A 20,028-nucleotide genomic window follows, 5' to 3' on the forward strand; every position below is an offset into this window, starting at 1 on the left:
TGCCTTGGAGCACTTTACAACTTTATGGATGCCAAGCCCATGGTTGTGGTGGGGGGGGAGAAGAGGAGGGAAGAAGGTTACCATGGGCATGGTCAAAGTGGTAGATTTTAAGGAGGGTCTTGAAAACACAGAGTGGGAGAGAGTTCCAGAGGTCGGGGCATAGAATAGGCATGGGTAGGCCAATGGATGCACAGCAAGCCCGAGTTAGCCGATTGGAGCGGTCAAGTGAAATGAACTGAATGTATGTAGGCAAGCAGCGTAGCTAATCTGCACCAACTCATTGGAAAGAGAACTCCTAGTCATGTTGGAATGCTTTATTCATGCGCATTATTCCAATACTAACTCAGCAGTAAAATAGTCTCCCTGCTTTTGAGCATAATATTGAACACCCTAACTGTGAGGCAGAAAGTCAAGGGGGATGACCTGATGCACTGTGGGGGGACACAATTAATTATTGCCCCCTGAAATAAATTCACAGCTTGGCAAGTTCCTGATAGAATGTTGACTAGGTTGTCAAATGGAGATAATGAGTAGAGACGGGGTGGGGGGGGGGGGCGGCGGCTGCTGTTGTTCCCCACACAGAGAGGGGAATGGGTTGTTGAAGGAAGATATCTCTTGGGTGAGATATTGGAGGGTAAGTGATGCTCATAGAATCATATTCCAATTGAAAATAAAACAAGAGTCATAAGTTTGCAAGAGAGATTCAGATAAAGAAGGCCCTTTAGCCTATTTGATCTCATCCTTCCCAAATACCCTTACTGTGCTCCCAGTTTTCCTGATGTTTGTCCTGAAATTGCTCTCTGTAACTCTAAATCTGGGATCTCTTGTTCTATTGTCTCTGCATTCCAGAAGAGAAGGAGGGTGAGGAAAACATAAGCTGATCTGTACACGTTTAGAAGACAGAGACTCTGTATTGATGTAAGACCTGTTTGTCAACGAGAAGAAATAAATACTAACTTGATTGCCTCTGGAGGGAGTTTGGTGCCAGACACATTGATGTGTCTTAAAGCCAGTGAACTGCTGAAAAACATTTTGAAGGATGGAGGAATTTCTTTCCCCTTCCTGTGGTATTAAAGAAAAAAAAGAAATTCATGTTACTCATGATCTCACCTCAGGATTACTTATCCACCAAGTCTCAAAGTGTGGTGGCTGTATTTTCTTTTAGGACAGCCAAAAAGATCGATGTAGCACTGATTACCAACACATGAATGAATCTGCTTATGTAATACAATACAAATTACATTTGTAAAGCGCCTCGTCCCAAGGTGCTGATCTATTTAGACCAACTCACATCAGACTAAAATCTTTAAGTACATCAATAAATTGAGCATACATTGATTATATTTTTCAGATTAAATGTGCAGGGCTAATGAGCTACAACTAGATTACTGTCTTCAATCATGTTCAGATCTCATATCAATCATGACTGCACACTGCCCATAATTATTAGTGTTTTGTCCCTAAACAAGCAACAGAGCCCAATATTGCAGTAGAGTTCATCTGCCAGAGAAGGCATGAATGAAGTGCTGCAAATAACTGTGCACTCAATGCAGGTTTGCTTTTCGTGTACTGTGGACGAGTGCTATACCAGAAGGGTAGTGCACTATTGTTGGTGGCTTGTACTAGAAATTGGCTACCAGTCAGCATCTCCAGAGTAGTCAGGTTGCCCCCTTGTCACTTCCTGTAAAGGTAGTGATATCGGCAACGCTTCCTGCACACAGCACCCAACAGCTGATGTCAGCAGTGAACTGATACACAGGAAGCACTGACCATCATTGGGTAGTTGTTAAACGCATCTCCTTACAATCTGGTATCTGAATTTATGGAGCCAAACCACTGTTATAATGGTGGTTGCCCTTGATCATGTGAATTGTTCAGTACAGTGATTGACTCAAAGTCCCCCGCTACCAAATAAAATGTAAAAAAACAGCCTCTTAAAATCACCCGGGTTAATCACTAAAGGAACGTCCAGAATCAAAGAAGAATAACTGTGCACAGAACAAGTTTACCTATGAGAAAAAATACTCTTGGATAGATGAAGAAGTGCCAGATGCTGACAACAGCCCCGCAGTAGTGCTCCACAGACCTGAATAATACACAAGGCAGTTCAGTCACAAACAAAATACACTCGTTTCTACAGTATGCGAATAGGAACTCTTCTATGTGCAAATGTAATGAGAAGTTACGCAATTCTATTGGAGGAAAGACATACTTTTATTGAAGCACTGTTAAGATGGGTATGAATCATTAGTTAGACCACAGTTCAGAATGATTAAGATCCTCATTTTTACTTTCCACCATCTCAATGGCCTTGCCCAAACTTACTTCAGCAATTTCCGCCAACCATACTCCCCAGGCCACTCTTTCCTATCTGCCAAATACTGGCCTGCCTCATACTTCTATCTGCTCTGCTCTCCATTGGGGGGCAAGCTTTCAGCCACTTTGCCCCTGCATCTAATTTTTCCGAAATTCCTCTGTCTGCCTCATCCGTACCTTATCAATGGTATAGCTTGATGTTGAGACAAGAGAAAGGGAAGGTGACCGTAGGTATGGTCCAAGAGGAAAATCCTCAGGAAATGTGAATACAGGCAAAGTGAAGGTAAGGTGGAGGGATTGAGGTAGAGAGTTCCAGAGGGTTGAGAAGCAGTGGCTGAAACCACTGCCACCGATGGTGGAGCGGAGGGGATGAGGGATATGCAGAAGTCAGTCCTAAGCTAGATGAATGAAGTGGGCAGATAAACTCGGGTGTGAGAAGGTCAGTGAATCCAGGCGATGAAGTGATTTGTAGGTGAGTATGATGATCTTGAAATTGATCTGCTTTGTGATAGGGAGCCAGTGGAGGAGGGACTGAGGCAGGAAGTGGCTGAAAGCATGGAGTGGAGGGGTTGAGGGATGTGCAGAAGGCAGGAATTTGTTAAGCGAAGAGGGAGGTGTGAGCTTGTCGGAGAGGTAGGAAAGTGCCCGGGGATGAAGTGACTTAGAGGTCATTGTGAGGGTCACAAGGAATCACAAAAAGGCCAATAGGCATAACAAATCCATCCCTTTTTGACCTATCACTCTTCTCACCATCTCTCTCAATCCATTCTCGCCACAGAACAAAATTGTCCATTTAAATTCTTTCTCGTGTCTGGATCAAAATTATTGCTGCAAGTCCATTACACGTTTTGGAACAAAATATTCCATTAAATTTTCTTTCCTAAATTATAGGTTGTGGTACCTGCTACCTGAAGCTTCTGCATAATCTTGAACACTTAAATCAGACCACCTCACAATGAACACATTTCCTTCATTTTTTCTCATATTTGAAATTCTTGATGCCAAAAATTTTCTTACACTGGTTAGCCCTGGACCCTATCAAGGGCAATAATAAATATGCTTCCTAAAATGGAGTGACAAAACCAACATGCAGTATAATAATGGGGATAGGACTTTCAACAAGAAATCATCCCGTTATTTAAATGCCCCCTAAAAAACACTGGAGCTAGGTTTATGCTGTCAAACACTGTGGTTAAACATTACATTTATACTTAAACTGGGAAAGATTTTTTTTAAAGTGGTTCTTTGCTTTAATGGATCTTAAAACATTGCATATTTACACTTTCACTATTTGAGAAAAGAAGGGAGTTTTTCTTTCCCCCCACTGTTCTGACCAACAGTCTTCCAAATAAAATTGGGCATTCACTCCACGGCTGTTTGTGAATCATTGCTATGTGCAAATTGGATGCTGCACTTGCCTATGAATACAGTCACTATATTTCAGAGTAAAAATAAGCTCCTGTAAAGTGCTTGAAGATGTCTTGACAACACAATAAAGTATGACATTATATGCAAGGATTATTATTAGTATTATTATTATTCCCTCTTCCATTAATTCAACTCCTACCCAACAAAATTCCCCAATAACATGACTCACTTTCTAGCCACAAGTTGTAAACATGACAGTTGTGTTACATTCCACCTTGGAACACCATGCATATTAATTATACTTGACTCTTTTCCCATAATTTTATTTCAATTAGCTTCTCTTCTACTTGATTAATGTTTGAGTTCAACCAACCTACAAATTGAGCTGTTCTAAGCAGTAAGAGGCTTTAAATTGCAGAATGCTCTCATTTATACTTCCTGTATAGTCAGATAGCAATTTTTCCCCAAATAAAATGTCCTTATGATAAAATACTGTAGTGTCAGCAATCACATACATTTAAAAGCTGTTGAATTATTAGCCTTTAGTGTCAGAGATCCACGGTTGCTACGTTTTGCAAAGTCAGCTTCAGTGTTGTACATTAAAACTCTGGTTGATCAACCTCAATGGCTGAGTTGCTAAAACAAGTACAGCCAAATTGAGCTAACAGAAATTGGGACAGCTTCCAGATTCAATCACCCAAGGGCAACAATGGGGTGGTGGGGGCAGTGCTTTGATTACAATTTCAGGCTGGGGAAGGGGCAGAGCAAAAACAGGCCCACATTCTGATCTGAATACAGGCCTATAGCGATCGTAATCCAGTGACTACTGTTGGAAAGTGCACATGGACTGTAGGTCAAGACACAAGTAAGCTCAGTTGTAATGCTCCCCACAATCACATAGACTGCCAGCACAAGTTGTTTAGGCTACTTAATTGTGGGGAGAAACACAACTGAGCTTGCTTCTGTCTTGACTCGGCCAGTGTGGTCCAAGGCCTGCAAAGTCTATCAAAAACAATCTCCCGTTCCTTCTAGTGATCACAATGATCACAATCCAGTGACTCCTGTTGGAAATATCCTCCGCCTTGCCCATCTTCAGATCACACCAAAGACTTTCCTCTTTGACTCCCCATTCCCTCTCTCGGATTCAAGTTCCGCCAATGTTCTGTGCACTGAGATGCTACCCCGAATGAAGGGCCCTAAATAAATGCAAGTCAAAGTTTCACTTTTCCGGTGAAGTGGAGTGACTACTTGTAGCCAAATGCAGCATCCAATTTGTGCAGAAGTTTGTAAAATTCTTAAGCCAGTCTTAATGTGGAAAATTTCTAAGAACTGCTTTCAACTTCTTACAAAGAGTTCAGAATGCACAAGCTCCAGATCATCCAGAACCTCTCCCGTACCAGGTTCAGGGACCCCATCAAGCCCACCCTCACCCAGCTCCACTGGCTCCCTGTCCCCCTGAAGTTAGAGTTGAAAATCCTTGTCCTTGCCTTCAAGGCCCTCCACGGCCTTGCTCCTCCCTGCCTCTGCGACCTACTGACCCTATATCAAACTGTCTACTCCCTCCGCTCAGCAGGCTCTGGCCTGCTCCACGTCCCCCGCCCGGCCCAACCCACCATTGGCGGTCAGGCCTTCAGTCTTTCTGCCTCCACCCTATGGCACTCCATCCCACATTCCCTTTGCCTCGCTCCCTTCCTTACTACCTTCAAGACGCATTTCAAAACCATCCTCTTTGACCAAGCCTTTGGCCACCCTCCTACCCTCCCCGATCCTGATCCCCAGCTCGGGTCCAAATCCCTGACTGTCTAGCGCCTTGGGACATCCTCCCAACATAAAAGGCGCTATACAAATGTAATTTTGTATTGTATTGTACAACTGGTTTCCAATTGAAACTGAAGTTAAGAGTTTTTGCAAAATTTTGCACGTTACATTTTACACTCCAGACTTTTGGGGGACTTTGCAGGCTGCAAAATTCATACAAAGGAAAGTGCAATTAATGGAATGATGACAGTATGTAAATGAGATCCCATTGTGTTATATCATAACTTTGAAACTATCTATAGTGAAGTTTCAATTCTTTCACATGTAGCATAAGGTAATTGAATTCAATCATAAATGTACTAATTAGATAAACATTGTGATCTTACCATATCTAACGCACAGTCTGTGTTTGATAGATCAAGATGAATAAGGGTGTTTGGCTGAGCCAGAAAATTGTACAGGTTCTGTGAAAAAATAAATTTTAAAAATGTTGAGAACAAAACAGCATCCGGCACTGTTGATCTGTAAACACAAATGGCATTACCTTTCTATTCTGGTAATGCATGTTATTTTGATAACATTGCAAAACAAGTGCCGATCCACATTAAAATGATTGCACCCACAATCACCTTGATCTTTATAAGGTGAATGAGGTTATGTGGAGGGAACATGTGGGGCTCATCGCAAGCTGCATGCTAACTCTATACCTTGGATAACCCAATTAAAACAGCTGCATGCACCCACAATGAAACTGGCTCCCTTTCCTCACGATTGCACGGGTTGAGATTTTATGGCTCCCAAACACACATTACAGTGAAACAAATTTACTGTGTATATCCAAGTAGAAATGACAATGTTAGGAATGCCAATGGATATCTTTTACAATATTTAATTTTTTCTATAGAAAGAGATTGTGCCATTGAGTGTAAGGACATAAAAAAATAAACTTCCAGTGGTGTGTTTTACAATATTTTGTTGACAGGATTCTTTGGTAAGGAATAAGATTTACGCAGCTAGTGATTCCTTCCAGTAACCAGAAATACACCACAACAACTAGATGGGAACTCAGCTCTGATGCCATCTAGGTCTGCAACAAAATTGTCATGGTCGAAGATTAAAATTAAATTGAAATTAAACCTAATTAAAATATTCCCCCATTTGAAGTGTTTTCTGCTCACTCTGTTCCTCTTCTGCCTCTCTTGCCTAAGAGTGAAATTTAACATAACCTTCAATAAACTGACATTTCTTCCAGATTACAGTCTAATTGGTTCCGCTGTGCTTGTGTTCCACACGGTATTTATTCTTCTTCTCAGGAGGCATCAGTCTTCAAACAACTGGTCGATTGCTTAATGTAGCAAATAACCCAACATTTAAACTGCGAGAATGCAGTCTGAACCATTAAAATGAACATAAACAGAGTTATTTATCACTGCAATAAAATACGGATAAAATACAGCATACCGATAGATCGTCTCCACGGAGCAGGTTCCCTGAGAGGTCGAGATGTGTGAGGAAGTTGGGAATTAGCTGGTTGGCACTCAGTGACAGGGCAAGGCTGTTCACCCCTGTAACAATACAGAATAGATTTAATAAGGTCATCCAAAGTTTTTAAGGAGTACTAATACATGCTACAAACATTAATTACAGGCAGTCACATGGCTGGAAAAAAATTCTCTTGATAACGGTAAGTGAATTCCTGAAGAATTGATGGGAAATATGATACCCTTTAAAGATTTGTGAACAACTAGGATAATAATAATCCTTACATTTCTTTTTAGTGCCTTATCACATCTTTGAGACGTCTCAAAGTGCTTCACAGAATATACTGTGAAGTGAATTGACTGTATATTTTATGTGAGAAATGCAGCAGCCAATTGCGCATAGCAGTGTCCCACGAACAGTTGTAGATTGAGTGACCAAATTATTATTTTTTTGAAGGGATTATTACCCTGATACACCAATGAACTAACAACCGGGTTGTACTCGGTAAACAGGTGTGTGGAGTAAGGAAGATCGCCTAAAGTTTCGCCCTGCCTGGGAATTGAACCCTAGCCCTCTCGCTTACGAGGCGAGTGCTCTAACCACTAAGCTACAGGATAATGCAAGACTCATTTCTATTTCACAAAACAATCTAGCTGTTGATGTTACACTCAAGGTAACATTAGTTAGTGCAGCATTCTCATTGCAGGACTGAAGAAAGTTTGTGTGTGTGACCTTCAGGAGTCGGAGCAATAACAACAAAAAAAGCAATTATGGAACATCTTTCACATTGAGAGGACATCCCAATGCGCCGGACAGTCAAGGGTTTGCACCCCAGCTGGGGGTTGGAATCAAGGTGGGTGGAGGGCAATGGGGTGGGAGAATGACCAAACGCATGGTCAAAGAGGAAGGTCTTAAGACAGGATTTGAAGTAGGCAAAGGTGCCAGCGAGGGCGGGGGATTCCAGGATGGACTTCCGAAGGATGGGAGCAGAAAGGCTGAAGGCTTGACTACCGATGTGGAGCGAGCAGGGCGGAGGACATGGAGCAGGCCAGTGCCCGCCAAGTTTGGTCACTTTTAGCAGGTTGTAGAGGTAAGGAGGAACAAGACCATTGAAGGCTTTAAAAGTGAAGACGAGGATCTGAACTGGATCCTCTAGGGGATATGAAGCCGGGCAAGGATAGGGATGAGTGGCTCACGGAGCCTGGTGCGGGAGAGAACACAAGTTGCAGAGTTCTGAATAATCTGCAGTTTGCGGAGGCAAGAGTTGGGAAGTCCGGCGAGCAGGGGTTTAGCTTAGTGAAGCCTGGGGGTGATGAAAGAATAGATGAAGGTGACCTGTGGGGGGAGGTAGGCAGAATGGGTCATGGCATTGATGTAGGGTTTAAAAGATCGTTAAATTAGCATCATCACAGTTGTGTTAATGTAATTTAAACAAACTGTTATGATTGCTAACAAGAGGAATTACTAATATCCAATATCTTATCATGAATATTTTATGATTGACACATATGCAGATTTTCATGTAAATCTAATTTCACTAGTGTCAAGAGATATTATCTGAGCTGCAGATCATTGCAAAGAACACTCCTGCACTCTGTGCATGAGTCTTTGGTATAGATGGAATACTTTTTGGCTGCATCAAAATGACCCCCCACCGCGGGACATTTTCCATGTTCAACGTACCTAATTTGCTCTTTTACCACACAATCAACGTCAAGAATTAAATCATTTTCTTGGTACTATTTTATTTAAAATTAAGGAAGCCATAACTGAAGTAATTCATCAGGCATAGGCTTATTAAAAGCAAGATTCATACACAAGTTTAAATAGCGCAGTTGATGTATTCAGACCAGGAAAGTCCAAGGTTTGATTCCCATCAGGAAAGGAAACATTTGACCCCCCAAAAAATCTAACTTGCTAAAATCCTTAAATATTAATGCAGCACCGATTTACAAATGGATGATTTCAAGTTTTTCTGCAAAGGTAAGCTCTCTCAATTTTTATACTAAGAGTATTAGGCATTTCTTCACTCAGAGGGTAGTTCACTACCCAGGAAGGCTGTAGATGCTCAGTCCTTGAACATCTTCAAGGCTGAGACTGATAGATTTTTTAAAAAAATAGAGGGATTAGGGGATATGGGGATAGGGCAGGTAATTAGAGTTAGATCTGAAGATCAGCCATGATCTTATCAAATGGTGGGGCAGACTCGAGGGGCTGAATGGCCTACTCCTGCTCCTAATTCTTATGTTCTTATGTTCATAGACACATGCATGGAATATAAATACCAGCTGGACAAGTTAGGCCGAATGGCCTATTTCTGAGCCACACAATCTTTGAATTAACCATCAAACATTATTAAAAAGTCTTAATTTAAAAGACAAGCATTTGTGCTGGTTGAGTATTACTTTTCATAAATGCATATAGAATGGATGATGTGTGTTTATACCTGCATTCGTCCTTTTAAAGGTTTATTTTAATGGAATAGACACTGTGGGATGACAAGAGATAGTCAGATAGATTAAGAAGGCCCTTTGATCTCATTCTTCCAGAATACCCACTGTACTATTTTTTCATTACAACACATCAAGCCATGTCTTGAAAGAATCCTGGCATAAACCACGCTTGCTATCACCTTAATTACCTACAGCATATAGTTGGCATTCACAGAACTGAACCTGTGCCCTTATTCCCAGTAAATTGCAAAATATTAAACTGGGTTTGCTTTCTCTTTCCTATTTAGCATCGTATAGATCTCTAGAGTGTCCCCAAGGGAATCTGGTTTTAGATAATTAATAATTATTATTATTACCAATGCTAGTTATACTACAAGCACAATTTAACCCCAGTAATTGCTTCCAGCAGTTTTAAGTGGAGAACCAGCACTGAGCAAGACTGTTCTGCATATACCACTCTTCTAGTCAGAGGAAAACAAAATATGAGCTCTGTAAGGGTAGTAAGAAAAGTAATTACAATTACTACACAAAATTACAGGATATCAATCAATTTATTTACCAACCCGCTAAAGTTCCCTGTTAACTCCTGTTCCATCGCAAAGGGGCCTCCTCGTTTACTATCAAATTCCTGCTTTCTGAATCGTTTCTGATCGTTACTCCCACACATTTTCTCTTAATTTAGCTGCTATGGTATGGTCCCAATGATACTGGCTGTTGAAAAGAAAGATAGATAGGTAGTTCAAAAGTACTGGTATTAAGGGGCATTGGGAAAAAGTCAGAAAAATGGGGATAAAAATTCTGCCATCCTGGAACAGGTTCAATGGCCTCTTCCTGATCTGATATGCCTATCCGAGTTCCCCATGGAATACACCTATAAAGGCCAAAAGCGCTCAGAATTAAGATGGATTTGAATTAGTAACCTGGTTGATTATGTAAATGAAGTTCATACTGGAGCAGTCAGAACATAATAATAATAATAATCGTTGTAATTAATATAGCACTTTTCACATCTTCTAGACAGCTCAAAAAAGCGCTTCACAGAATATGCTGTAAAGTGAATTGACTGTATATTTGTGGGCGATAGGTGTTGGGCAATTGAGTTGTTGAACAGGTTCTTTGGTCACCTCCCCTTCCCCTTTGCTTAGTGTCCAACCCTGCCCCTGTTCAGCGCACAGAAAGTCTATCCTACATGAAGGGCACAACATAAATGCAGATTGCTGTTTTCTTAGATCATTAGCAGATCTTTCAATCCTATTTCTGCCTTTGCTCCATGTCTTTCACTTCCTATATATTTAAACATTTCTCTTTTAAATGTGCCAAACTATTCTGAATCAACAATGCCACAACCTCTGTGTAAAGATTTTTTTGTGAACTCACTCCTAACTGACTGAGTTCTAATTTTAACATTTTGTTTCCTGTTGTGGATCCCTCAACAAGAGGGTAGAGACAATCCCTATTAAGTAAGTCACTTTGATGAACTCCAAAATAATTACAAAATAAGTTTTAAGAAGATTTTTAAAAAAAATGAGGTTTTGTTTATTTCAAAAGCTAGTGATTAATTACTCAATATAAAAATATACACTGTAAAACATTTTACTGACTGATCCATGTATTTAATCTGACCCCATAAGCAATTCACATCAGATCATATTTCATTTTAATTCTACTCCACCACAGAATTCATTACAGACTTCAGTCTAATTCATTATTGTCGTCTCATCTGCACAGATTTATAAACTCTATCCCACACCCACAGTTTCATTAAATTCTAATCAGTTCAATTAATTTAAAGTATAATCCCTAATCTTGGTCAGTGTAAGAACCAAATGCATTAGTGCGGAAGAGAATCGATTCTGTTAACCCTAGATAAAATGTTGTTTCTGCAGCATTATGGAAACCCAATCCCCTCAATCCTTATGGCACTCGATATGAGGAGGAATAGTAGTTATTTACAGCAGAGATGCAGCAGAAGCTTCAAGGTCAGCACTTGAAACCATTTTCAAGCACCATTTAACTCCAGTAGCTGCTTCCAGAAGTTTTAAGTGGAGAACCAGCACTGAGCTGGACTGTTCTGAATACACCACAATCCAGTCAGAGGAACACAGAGCTCAAAACACACGCGCACACACACACATCGATGCTCAAAAGCCTTTGACTGCTGGCAAAATGTGTAATAAGGAGCTGAAGGTATTTGATTAAGTTTCAAACCATGAGAGATTGAAATCGTAAAGGCGTTTTGGATATTCAAACCCAGACCAGACTTTCAGAGGTCTCACACAACCATCCTCCCATTAGAGCGTCAACCTATTTCTAAATAAGTACAGTTCCATCTCATATCCAGTAACCCCTTCCTCCGGTCGATTACCCTCCATGTAAAGAAATACTTCCTTGGCTTCACCTGCACGTTTAACTACTTTGTACTGAATCTGTGTATCCAGGACGCTACCCCGCGTGACAGGCGCTATATAAATGCAAGTTGTTGTTGTTGTGTCCATGACATTAATGAATATTACCAGGAGAGGTCCCATACCTTCTCCCACATGGATCTGATTTTGAAATTCTGTGCTTTCTGAAGAATTTCCTGATGTAAAGTACAAATGGGTTTGAGCTGGAAAGAAACTTTAATAGGTCTGAGAACAGAAGTGAGCTGTGAAATTGACATGTGAATTATATCCATAGGGAAATGTAATGCATTAGCATCTCCCAACTGAAATATAAAACACTTGTTTAGGTGTAAACTCACCATTTATTTCCTTTTAAGAACTATAAATTAGGGTGTGTATTACTGGTTCAGAAAAAATATTCTACATTGCAAACCCAGATCATGAATGATTTAGCAGAATCAACTGAAGGATTTAAAAGAGAATTAGATAAGCACAGCTCACTTCTGTTCTCAGACTATTTAAGTTTCTTTCCACCTCAAACCCATTTGTACTTTACATCAGGAAATTCTTCAGAAATTAGATGCAAAGGAAGGGTGTAAGAAAGTACAAGGAGAGAGCAGGGAATTGGGAATAAAATGGATGGCTTCTTAGACAAACAAACACCGACATGAAAAAGGAGGCTGAATGGTCTCAGACTGCTGTTCATTTCTAGATTTCCATGGATTTAGGCAACATATTAATAAGTCACGTTACACAAAACTTGAAGGGGTATTTGAATGGAGGAGGAAAAAAGTGCTATTACTATAAAGTCCTAGTGCAAAATTGCAATCTTTTGGATCTCAGTCAAGATGTATCCCATCCAAAACCTATTCCTTGACGTGTTGAATAGCAGGCTAATGATTGATATTGGCACGCTATTTGCTGGTTCGGCCCACAGTTTAATTAGGTGTAAACCTTGACATGTAGAATAATAATCCTTGCATTTGCATTTGATATAGTGCCTTATCACATCGAGATGTCTCAAAGCGCTTCACAGAATATACTGTAAAGCGAATTGACTGAAAATCTTACGGACGAAACGCAGCAGTCAATTTCGGACAGCAGTGTCCCACAAACAGTCGTGGATTGAGTGACCAAATTATTATTATTTTTGAAGGGATTATTACCCAGGGAAATGCGATCTGCAATCGACTAACAACTGGTTTCTAATTTACTGCTTGGTAAACAGAGGGGGGTGGAGTGAGGACAACTGTATCAGGCTTTGCTGTGGTGAGCATAAAATGTATCTACATTTCTGTATAACTAAGAAACTGCTGAAGGTTAATCTTCGGTATCTTTACAGGAAATCAAGACGTATTAAGCATAATCTGTTTGAATTTGCAGGTTAATGATTGATATTGAAACGAGGCTAAGATAAGTAAGGGTATTTCAATAAATCAAGATAATGTTCAAATCGTGACAACAATTTAAATGAAAAGACGTCATTTCATGCAAATTAAGTGAGCATTTCTTAAAACAAGGCAGGCGCAGACTGGGACAGATGTTTTATTAATTTAGCAGTCAACAGACAGAGTTCAACATAACTGTTCAACAGATAGTGTCCAAGAATTGTTTATTTAGATTATTAAATAATAATAATCATCCTTACATTTGATATAGTGCCTTTCATGTTAAGAGGACCTCCCAAAGAGCTTCACGGGATGTGTAAAGTGCAGTGATTTCGTATTTTATGGGCACATGCGACAGCCCTTTCCCCATAGCAATGTCTGACAAACAGCCCTGCCATGAATGACCAATTTTTCCTGAGGACTGTTGGCCAGGAAACTCTTGGGATCTTTAACATCTATCTGAACAGGCAGAATTGAGTTTAAGGTCAAACAGAACCTAAAGCCTAAGAAGACTTATTATAATATAGAGAACGTGAGAGTCATTTCAATTATTCTTAAGTGACTTCTATACAAGTATCAGGGTAAACATGACACTGAGGTTGAAATAGCTCTTGTTAGACCTTGGCTATCTAGGGTCAATGCTGAGGTCTCAACGGTCAGCATGAGGTACATGAGGTTCACTCCTGGAGATGAAGTTTGCAGTACAAGATGTTTTTTTATGGCACCAAGGTACCAGTAATTTTCCACTTTCCTGAAGAATGATTTTTTCAACTCCAATGCAGAGATGACCTGTAGATAACAGCAAGTGGGATATTGAATTTCTCCCCCATTTATCTATGAAGCAGGTGAGGCGCTAAAGTCTAGCCAAATCTTTCAGGGCACAAATTCAGTAGAAATATTACAGGCAGTCATGAAATAGCAATTTCAAGAAATACATTATTCACATCAGTCTTCACTAATGAAGGCCTTAAATAAATTCATTGTCTGATCACATCATCTTAGGGACTGATAGACTACATTGAGCCAATGACATGCAGATTCAAAAACAGATTCAAGACAATGTGGAAGATAATTACAAAATATTTTTCTGGCATTCCGCTTGATGACCAACAAATCATTCCAAGCAAACAAATTAGCAGTAAGAAAGAACCCGGTTGTTAGTCTATTGGCAGATTGCTTTCCGGGGTAATAATCCCACAAAATATACAGTCAATTCGCTTTACAGTGCATTCTGTGAAGCGCTTTGAGATGTCTCGAAGACGTGATAAGTCACTACATTAAATGCAAGGATTATTAGTATTCAATCAATGTGGAATTCCTAGACAGGCTAAACCAACTCTGAGATACATATCAAAGATATTTCAAAGCACATTACTTTGACCCTGAATACTTTAAATCACTGGAGAAGGTTTAGGTATGAACAAAAAATATTTAGTATTAATTCCTTTATTATGAGGAAAAGTTCCACAAAATTTTATTTGTTTTCATTGGAAAAAGAATTGGGGGAGGAAAACCTGATTCTGAGTAGCACTAATCATGTTAATGTAAGCAGGTTTAACCAAGTGCAGATTAAAGACCTTGAGGGCACAAATGCAAAATTACATCACCCTCAAGCAAGACTAAAGATCAGAATATTTTATCTTCTACATGACAGTAGATATCTGGAATAAAGTGGATTGACGCAAGCAGTTAATACTTTGGTGATCGACACCCTTTTATTAAAATAAAATGGATTAATATCTGGTTAAGAATGGGATTGAAAGTTAAATAAATGAGCATGGACACATAAGATTAAACAGTGGATGGAACACAATGATTCCCTTGCTGCTGGGAATGTTGCCTGAGTGCTGCAAGTGGTTGAGGTTGGCTCATGTTGACAATAAATTTAGATTGATGGTCCTGAACCTTTGCTTAATGGAACTCCTGATTAAACACTGAGGTAATTGTACAAATGTGAGCACAGAACTTTAACAACACCCTCTGGAATTACTGGACAATTTTCTGTTCTTAATGTTGTCTTTCTTTTTGTGGAAATAAAATCACACGTCAGTAAATTGGAAACAACGGGTATCTAATTCAAATAAAAGATTTCAGTCAATAAGAATTTTAAATAAGATTATTGGTATGAAACCCCCTCCTTATATTTTGCATAGTCAACAATACCATGGCAGAAAGCTGCACAGCATAAAGTTTTGCTGACGGTGTACTGCAGTGCAGCTTACACACAACTGAACTGTAAATTAGCTCCAAGGTCTATGATTGATGGGAATTACCTGGTATTTTTTCCCATCAGCAGCCTGTTAAAATTAAGAGTTGGGTAATTCATAAGGTTTTGAGTGTGATTTACGAAATTGTTATTCCTTCTGTCAGGGATGAATACAATATCTACACGTCAATAGAGCTGATGCAAATTATATGTGCTTACACATGACAATTCTATTCTTTTCCTTTCTCTTTCAGTTTGACTGCCTTTGCTGTAAATATCATTTTTGTTTCACCAGGCACCTTCTGACACCTTGCCCCAGTTTCTATTATTGATCTGTTTGCTTTGACAGTAAGTCTCAACATATGATTTAATTGCTGAGGGGCAAATAACAGCTGGATCTGATCATGCCTTTAACTCTCATCAGGGTCCTCTGGATAGCAATCATAAGTGGGTATCTTTTTCCTCCCAAATCCCAGGGTCACTGATGCCAATTTTGGGCCTCAACATACTTCCCATCATGTGATATTTTAGCTCAGCACCTGTGACATTCCGGTCTGTTTGGCTTAACATTTCCCTGGGTGATGCCATCAGATGGGTTTTAAGTCCCGTTGTTAACATGCAAGTTTCCCAAATTAAGCACTTTTAGGTACAACGTAAAGCTCACTAGAAGACCCGTTACAAACCCATGAACAGAACATTTCAAAATTTCTAGAGCAGACAAAGGAATGGGTTAAAATATTATGCTTTACATTGTGCCACAGGGATGTAAGATAACACAGAAAAATCCTCAAATCCTTGGTGTGGACCAAGACAACAAAAAAAATGGGAAGCACTGATTGAAGACCTTAGGGAAGGGAAAAAAAGACAAGAACCCACCTAGAATGCGTGTGTGACCCTTTATGAAACACTATTGGCAGGAGCTTGGCAGTGGACGGTCATCCTGTCAGTGTATGGAAGAAAACCATAATTATGATAACCAGCCGAGCCTTCAGCCATTAACTCCTTACTGTCTAGAACTCCTTCCTAAAATTCCTGTGCCTTGTTCCTTTCTACACTCTCAAACAACATCTCTCTGTGACCTTTGTTCTCCCTTTGGTTAACATTAAATTCCCCTTCCTCTCCTCCTCCCTATTGCCTCTGTGAGATGGTACATCTCAGATGAACCGTGCTAGATAAGCACAAGGTGTTCTTTGTTCCAATCATTCTGTTGTTTGAATGATGCATACAGTCTTCTCCTATCCTCAACATTTATATGATAATACAGTCCAGTTACTGTACCTTTAGGTGACAAGGAGCTTTTAGAAAGGTTTAAGTGTTTCAGTCCCTTTGGAATTTTGGCAAACTGGCAGCTCAAGGAAGACACCCCTGGAAAAAAAAAGTCACATATTAAGGCAATGACAAAACTGAATACCATGATTGTTAGAAACATTAAACCACGAATCTCCACTTAAATATGAGCACATCAATGCAAAGCTTGGGGTTTGCTTCCCTTGGACAAGGTAAAAGCTGACCATGATAATACAAGGGGAGGAAGAGGACGGGGGAGGGAAGTTAAATCTAATAAAAAAGGAATTATGATTTTTTTTAGTTTGGGTAATTACTGATCTGCGAGTCAGTAACAAGATGGAATAAATTGAGGATGATCACTTGGAGATAAAAGGTCAAAAGAAATTTTTATATTTTATCTTCCAAAGGATTGTTAGAATGTAGAATGTTTTATTTATTTTATGTCTGCTGAAGCTGAGTTATAACATCACCTTAAAGGGAACTGGATAAATACTGAAAAATATTAATAGGAACTGGGAAAGCAGTGGACTGAGATTAGAGCAGATTGCTCTAGTGGAAGAGCTTGTACCAACACAGAGACGATGGGCTGAATGTTGGTGTACTGTGCTGTACTTCCTGGATTCTATTTTTTGAATAAACACTACACTTAAAACAGAAGCTGATGCTAACCAGTCTGATGGTCCAAGAAAATATAAATTATTATGATTGGCAAACAGGATCTTTGGGCTTAAATATAGCAATGAACCAACTTGCTTCATGGATCACCAAGGTAAGGAAATGCAAGAATGTCACTATGTCACACTATGTATGATCTGACAACTCAAATGTCAGCCTTTTTCTAGTGTGGAAAACTGTCTTGTTGGAATCAAAACTGTCTCATATGTACCGTGCTACTGATAAGCATAAGACCACAGTTACAAGTGAGGCAGTGCTATTTGGAGACTGTTATATGGTTCACTTGTATTTTGTTGTATTGTATTTAAATATTTTGGTACATTTTACAGAAGGTACATGTTCAAGACACACTGAGTTTTACCGCTGAAGATATCCTCTTCCATTAAACGGGCATTTTCTTCTACTTGCACTCCCACTTAACGGTGCAAGGAGGCATTAAAAATGCATGCATTTAGCTCAGGCAGGATGCATTTCATATGCATGATTATGTTTTTTATTCCAAAATTAGAATAGGAAGCACTTATTTGAGTGTTGTTTGTTGGTTTAACTAATGGGTAAAACAGTTCAATTTTCTACAGCCCATGTTATGACTAAAACATACTGCATGTCGACAGTGTTAGAAAAATATCACCACACTGTAGATTTGGGACCTTGAGTAGAATGTGTATTTTGTGAGCAAAACACCTAGAGGCTGCCAAGCTTTGAAAATGACCTACAGTATCTATTACTGTTCAGTGAATAACATCAGTCCCTCTACACAGAAGCACTATGATTGTTCATAGTAAGGTAGGAAAGCTCATTCATGGGTAGAAATTTGAAAACTTTTAAACTATTAGTGGATTTGAAGACTCTGTCCTAATCCCTTCTGCTAATAAGATTAGATCAAATCCGTTGCTCCCAGTGTACAACCTTGCGTGAAATAACAGAAAACAAAATTATAATCTGAAAGCAAACTGCTCACTGTAGTGAAATTTGATTAACAAATCTCAGGAGTCACTTTGCATTTACATTGCCCTGTATCACCGACACGGGGGATTACTAGTCAGAACTTTGCACTCAAGCGATTGAGAGTCTCTGAATAGAATTGAGAAAATGGTAATCAAAAAAACACCATTTTTAAATGTTTTTTTTAATCAATTTAATGTTTAAATGCCATCTTGCATTTCAACTCTTTACACGCTGGTAAATGAATCCCAAAATAGCTTTGTCTGTGCTGATATCATGGTACCTGCAATGAGTCATAATTACAATAAATTTCACAATTTTTATCATTTATAATTAACTTACAGGCTTACAGAGCATAATATTACTAATTATTCTTACATTTGATGTAGTGCCTCATTATGCCATTGATATGTCTCAAAATTCACAGGATTTTACTGTAAAGTGTATTTGCTGGTAAACGCGGAACCAATTTACACATGCAATGTCACACAAAGGTATGATGTGAATGAACAACTTTTAACTGGGGGATTGTTGGCCTGGACACTTAGAAGAACCCCTCTCTCTTTTCAAACAAGTGCTATGAGATCTTTAGCACAAAAATATATTAAATAGTATTTTTTGTCAGTTTCAAGTTCTGTAGCTTCCTTTGTTGGACAAAGCACCACCCAACCACATTGAATTATAATGAAGTTTATTTTGAAGCTAATCCCAAAGTATTGAAAAAGCTACTTATTAAAGGTGGCACAATATGCAAAGTCACATGGCTTTCCCATTTAACAGCAGATGGCACCCAACCTCAATGGCACCAATGGCACATTACAGAAATGCTCTGCCTTAAGTGGCCTTCGGGAAATAGGTTTTCTACACACCTCTCAGGAACAATGATGCCAATCCAGCTAAAAAAGACTTGGGAGACATAATCACTACAACAGGGACAATGCATGAAACGGACATCTTTTATTATTATTATTATTATTATTATCATCTACCTCTGTCCTCCAGTTGGTTATTGGCAAGGTTGATTGTGTGAAGTCCTGAACTGGAATTATGCGCTAGGGCACCGGCCAATTTCTGTGCAAAATCCCTGGATGGGAAAAATAGAGATAAAAGCATTAAGAGATGGGTTGCCAAACAGCGGTAAAAAACTACAGTAAGTACCGCACTGAATTTGAAATAAATGAGTTGAAGGACAGTACCCGTGTATGTGAATAATCCACCCAAACGCAATGATATAGCACCTCAAATTCAACTTCATCTACAACCATATACCTGCTCCTTCCCTCAGTAACATGTCAGTCACAGGCTTGTGTCTACCAGGGATTGATCACATCATTGGCCTTCTTTACTCAAGTGAAAGTGAGAGACCTGATTATTAAAAAATGCAGTTCGATTGGTAGTTACATCACCTATACAGAAACCTACCAAAATAAGCCCTAAGAATGGTCACATCATGTAGGTCTAACCATGACCAATCTGATGTGGCTCAAGGTGTAAATTAAGGAAAGAGCAGAGCTGTGCAGTGATTATGCTGCACTTCTGTATTCAGAAACAAAGGAATGACCAAACCACTCACACAATTACATGCATGAGACCAGTTAGGACCGAAAGGCAAAAAAGAAATGCTGAAAGGCAAAAAAAAAAATCCCACAACTTTTTTTTGAACACTGGTTTCTATCCCAAAGGTCTTTCTGACTACATTCCCCTTCAGAGTCTAGCTAATTAACATGCAGTAGCTACTGGTTCAAGTGAGAAAAATCTGTGTCTGT

At 39.4% G+C, this 20,028-nt stretch overlaps 1 protein-coding gene and 1 non-coding gene across 2 annotated transcripts in view; both read right to left on the minus strand.

Annotated features, from left to right (window-relative positions):
• LOC103184542 (F-actin-uncapping protein LRRC16A) overlaps window positions 1–20,028 on the minus strand; it is a 205,566-nt gene that overhangs the window by 97,578 nt on the left and 87,960 nt on the right. The window contains 6 exon segments of the mRNA XM_042332579.1: window positions 958–1,062; window positions 2,010–2,086; window positions 5,829–5,906; window positions 6,904–7,007; window positions 16,634–16,720; window positions 19,252–19,346. Of these exon segments, the coding sequence (XP_042188513.1) occupies window positions 958–1,062; window positions 2,010–2,086; window positions 5,829–5,906; window positions 6,904–7,007; window positions 16,634–16,720; window positions 19,252–19,346 (546 nt within the window).
• Window positions 7,469–7,550, minus strand: trnat-cgu. The gene has a single exon. It is a non-coding gene; the product is annotated as a tRNA-Thr (tRNA).

This window comes from Callorhinchus milii, unplaced genomic scaffold (genome assembly GCF_018977255.1).
Source record: "Callorhinchus milii isolate IMCB2004 unplaced genomic scaffold, IMCB_Cmil_1.0 Scaffold2, whole genome shotgun sequence".
Taxonomy (NCBI): Eukaryota; Metazoa; Chordata; class Chondrichthyes; order Chimaeriformes; family Callorhinchidae; genus Callorhinchus; species Callorhinchus milii.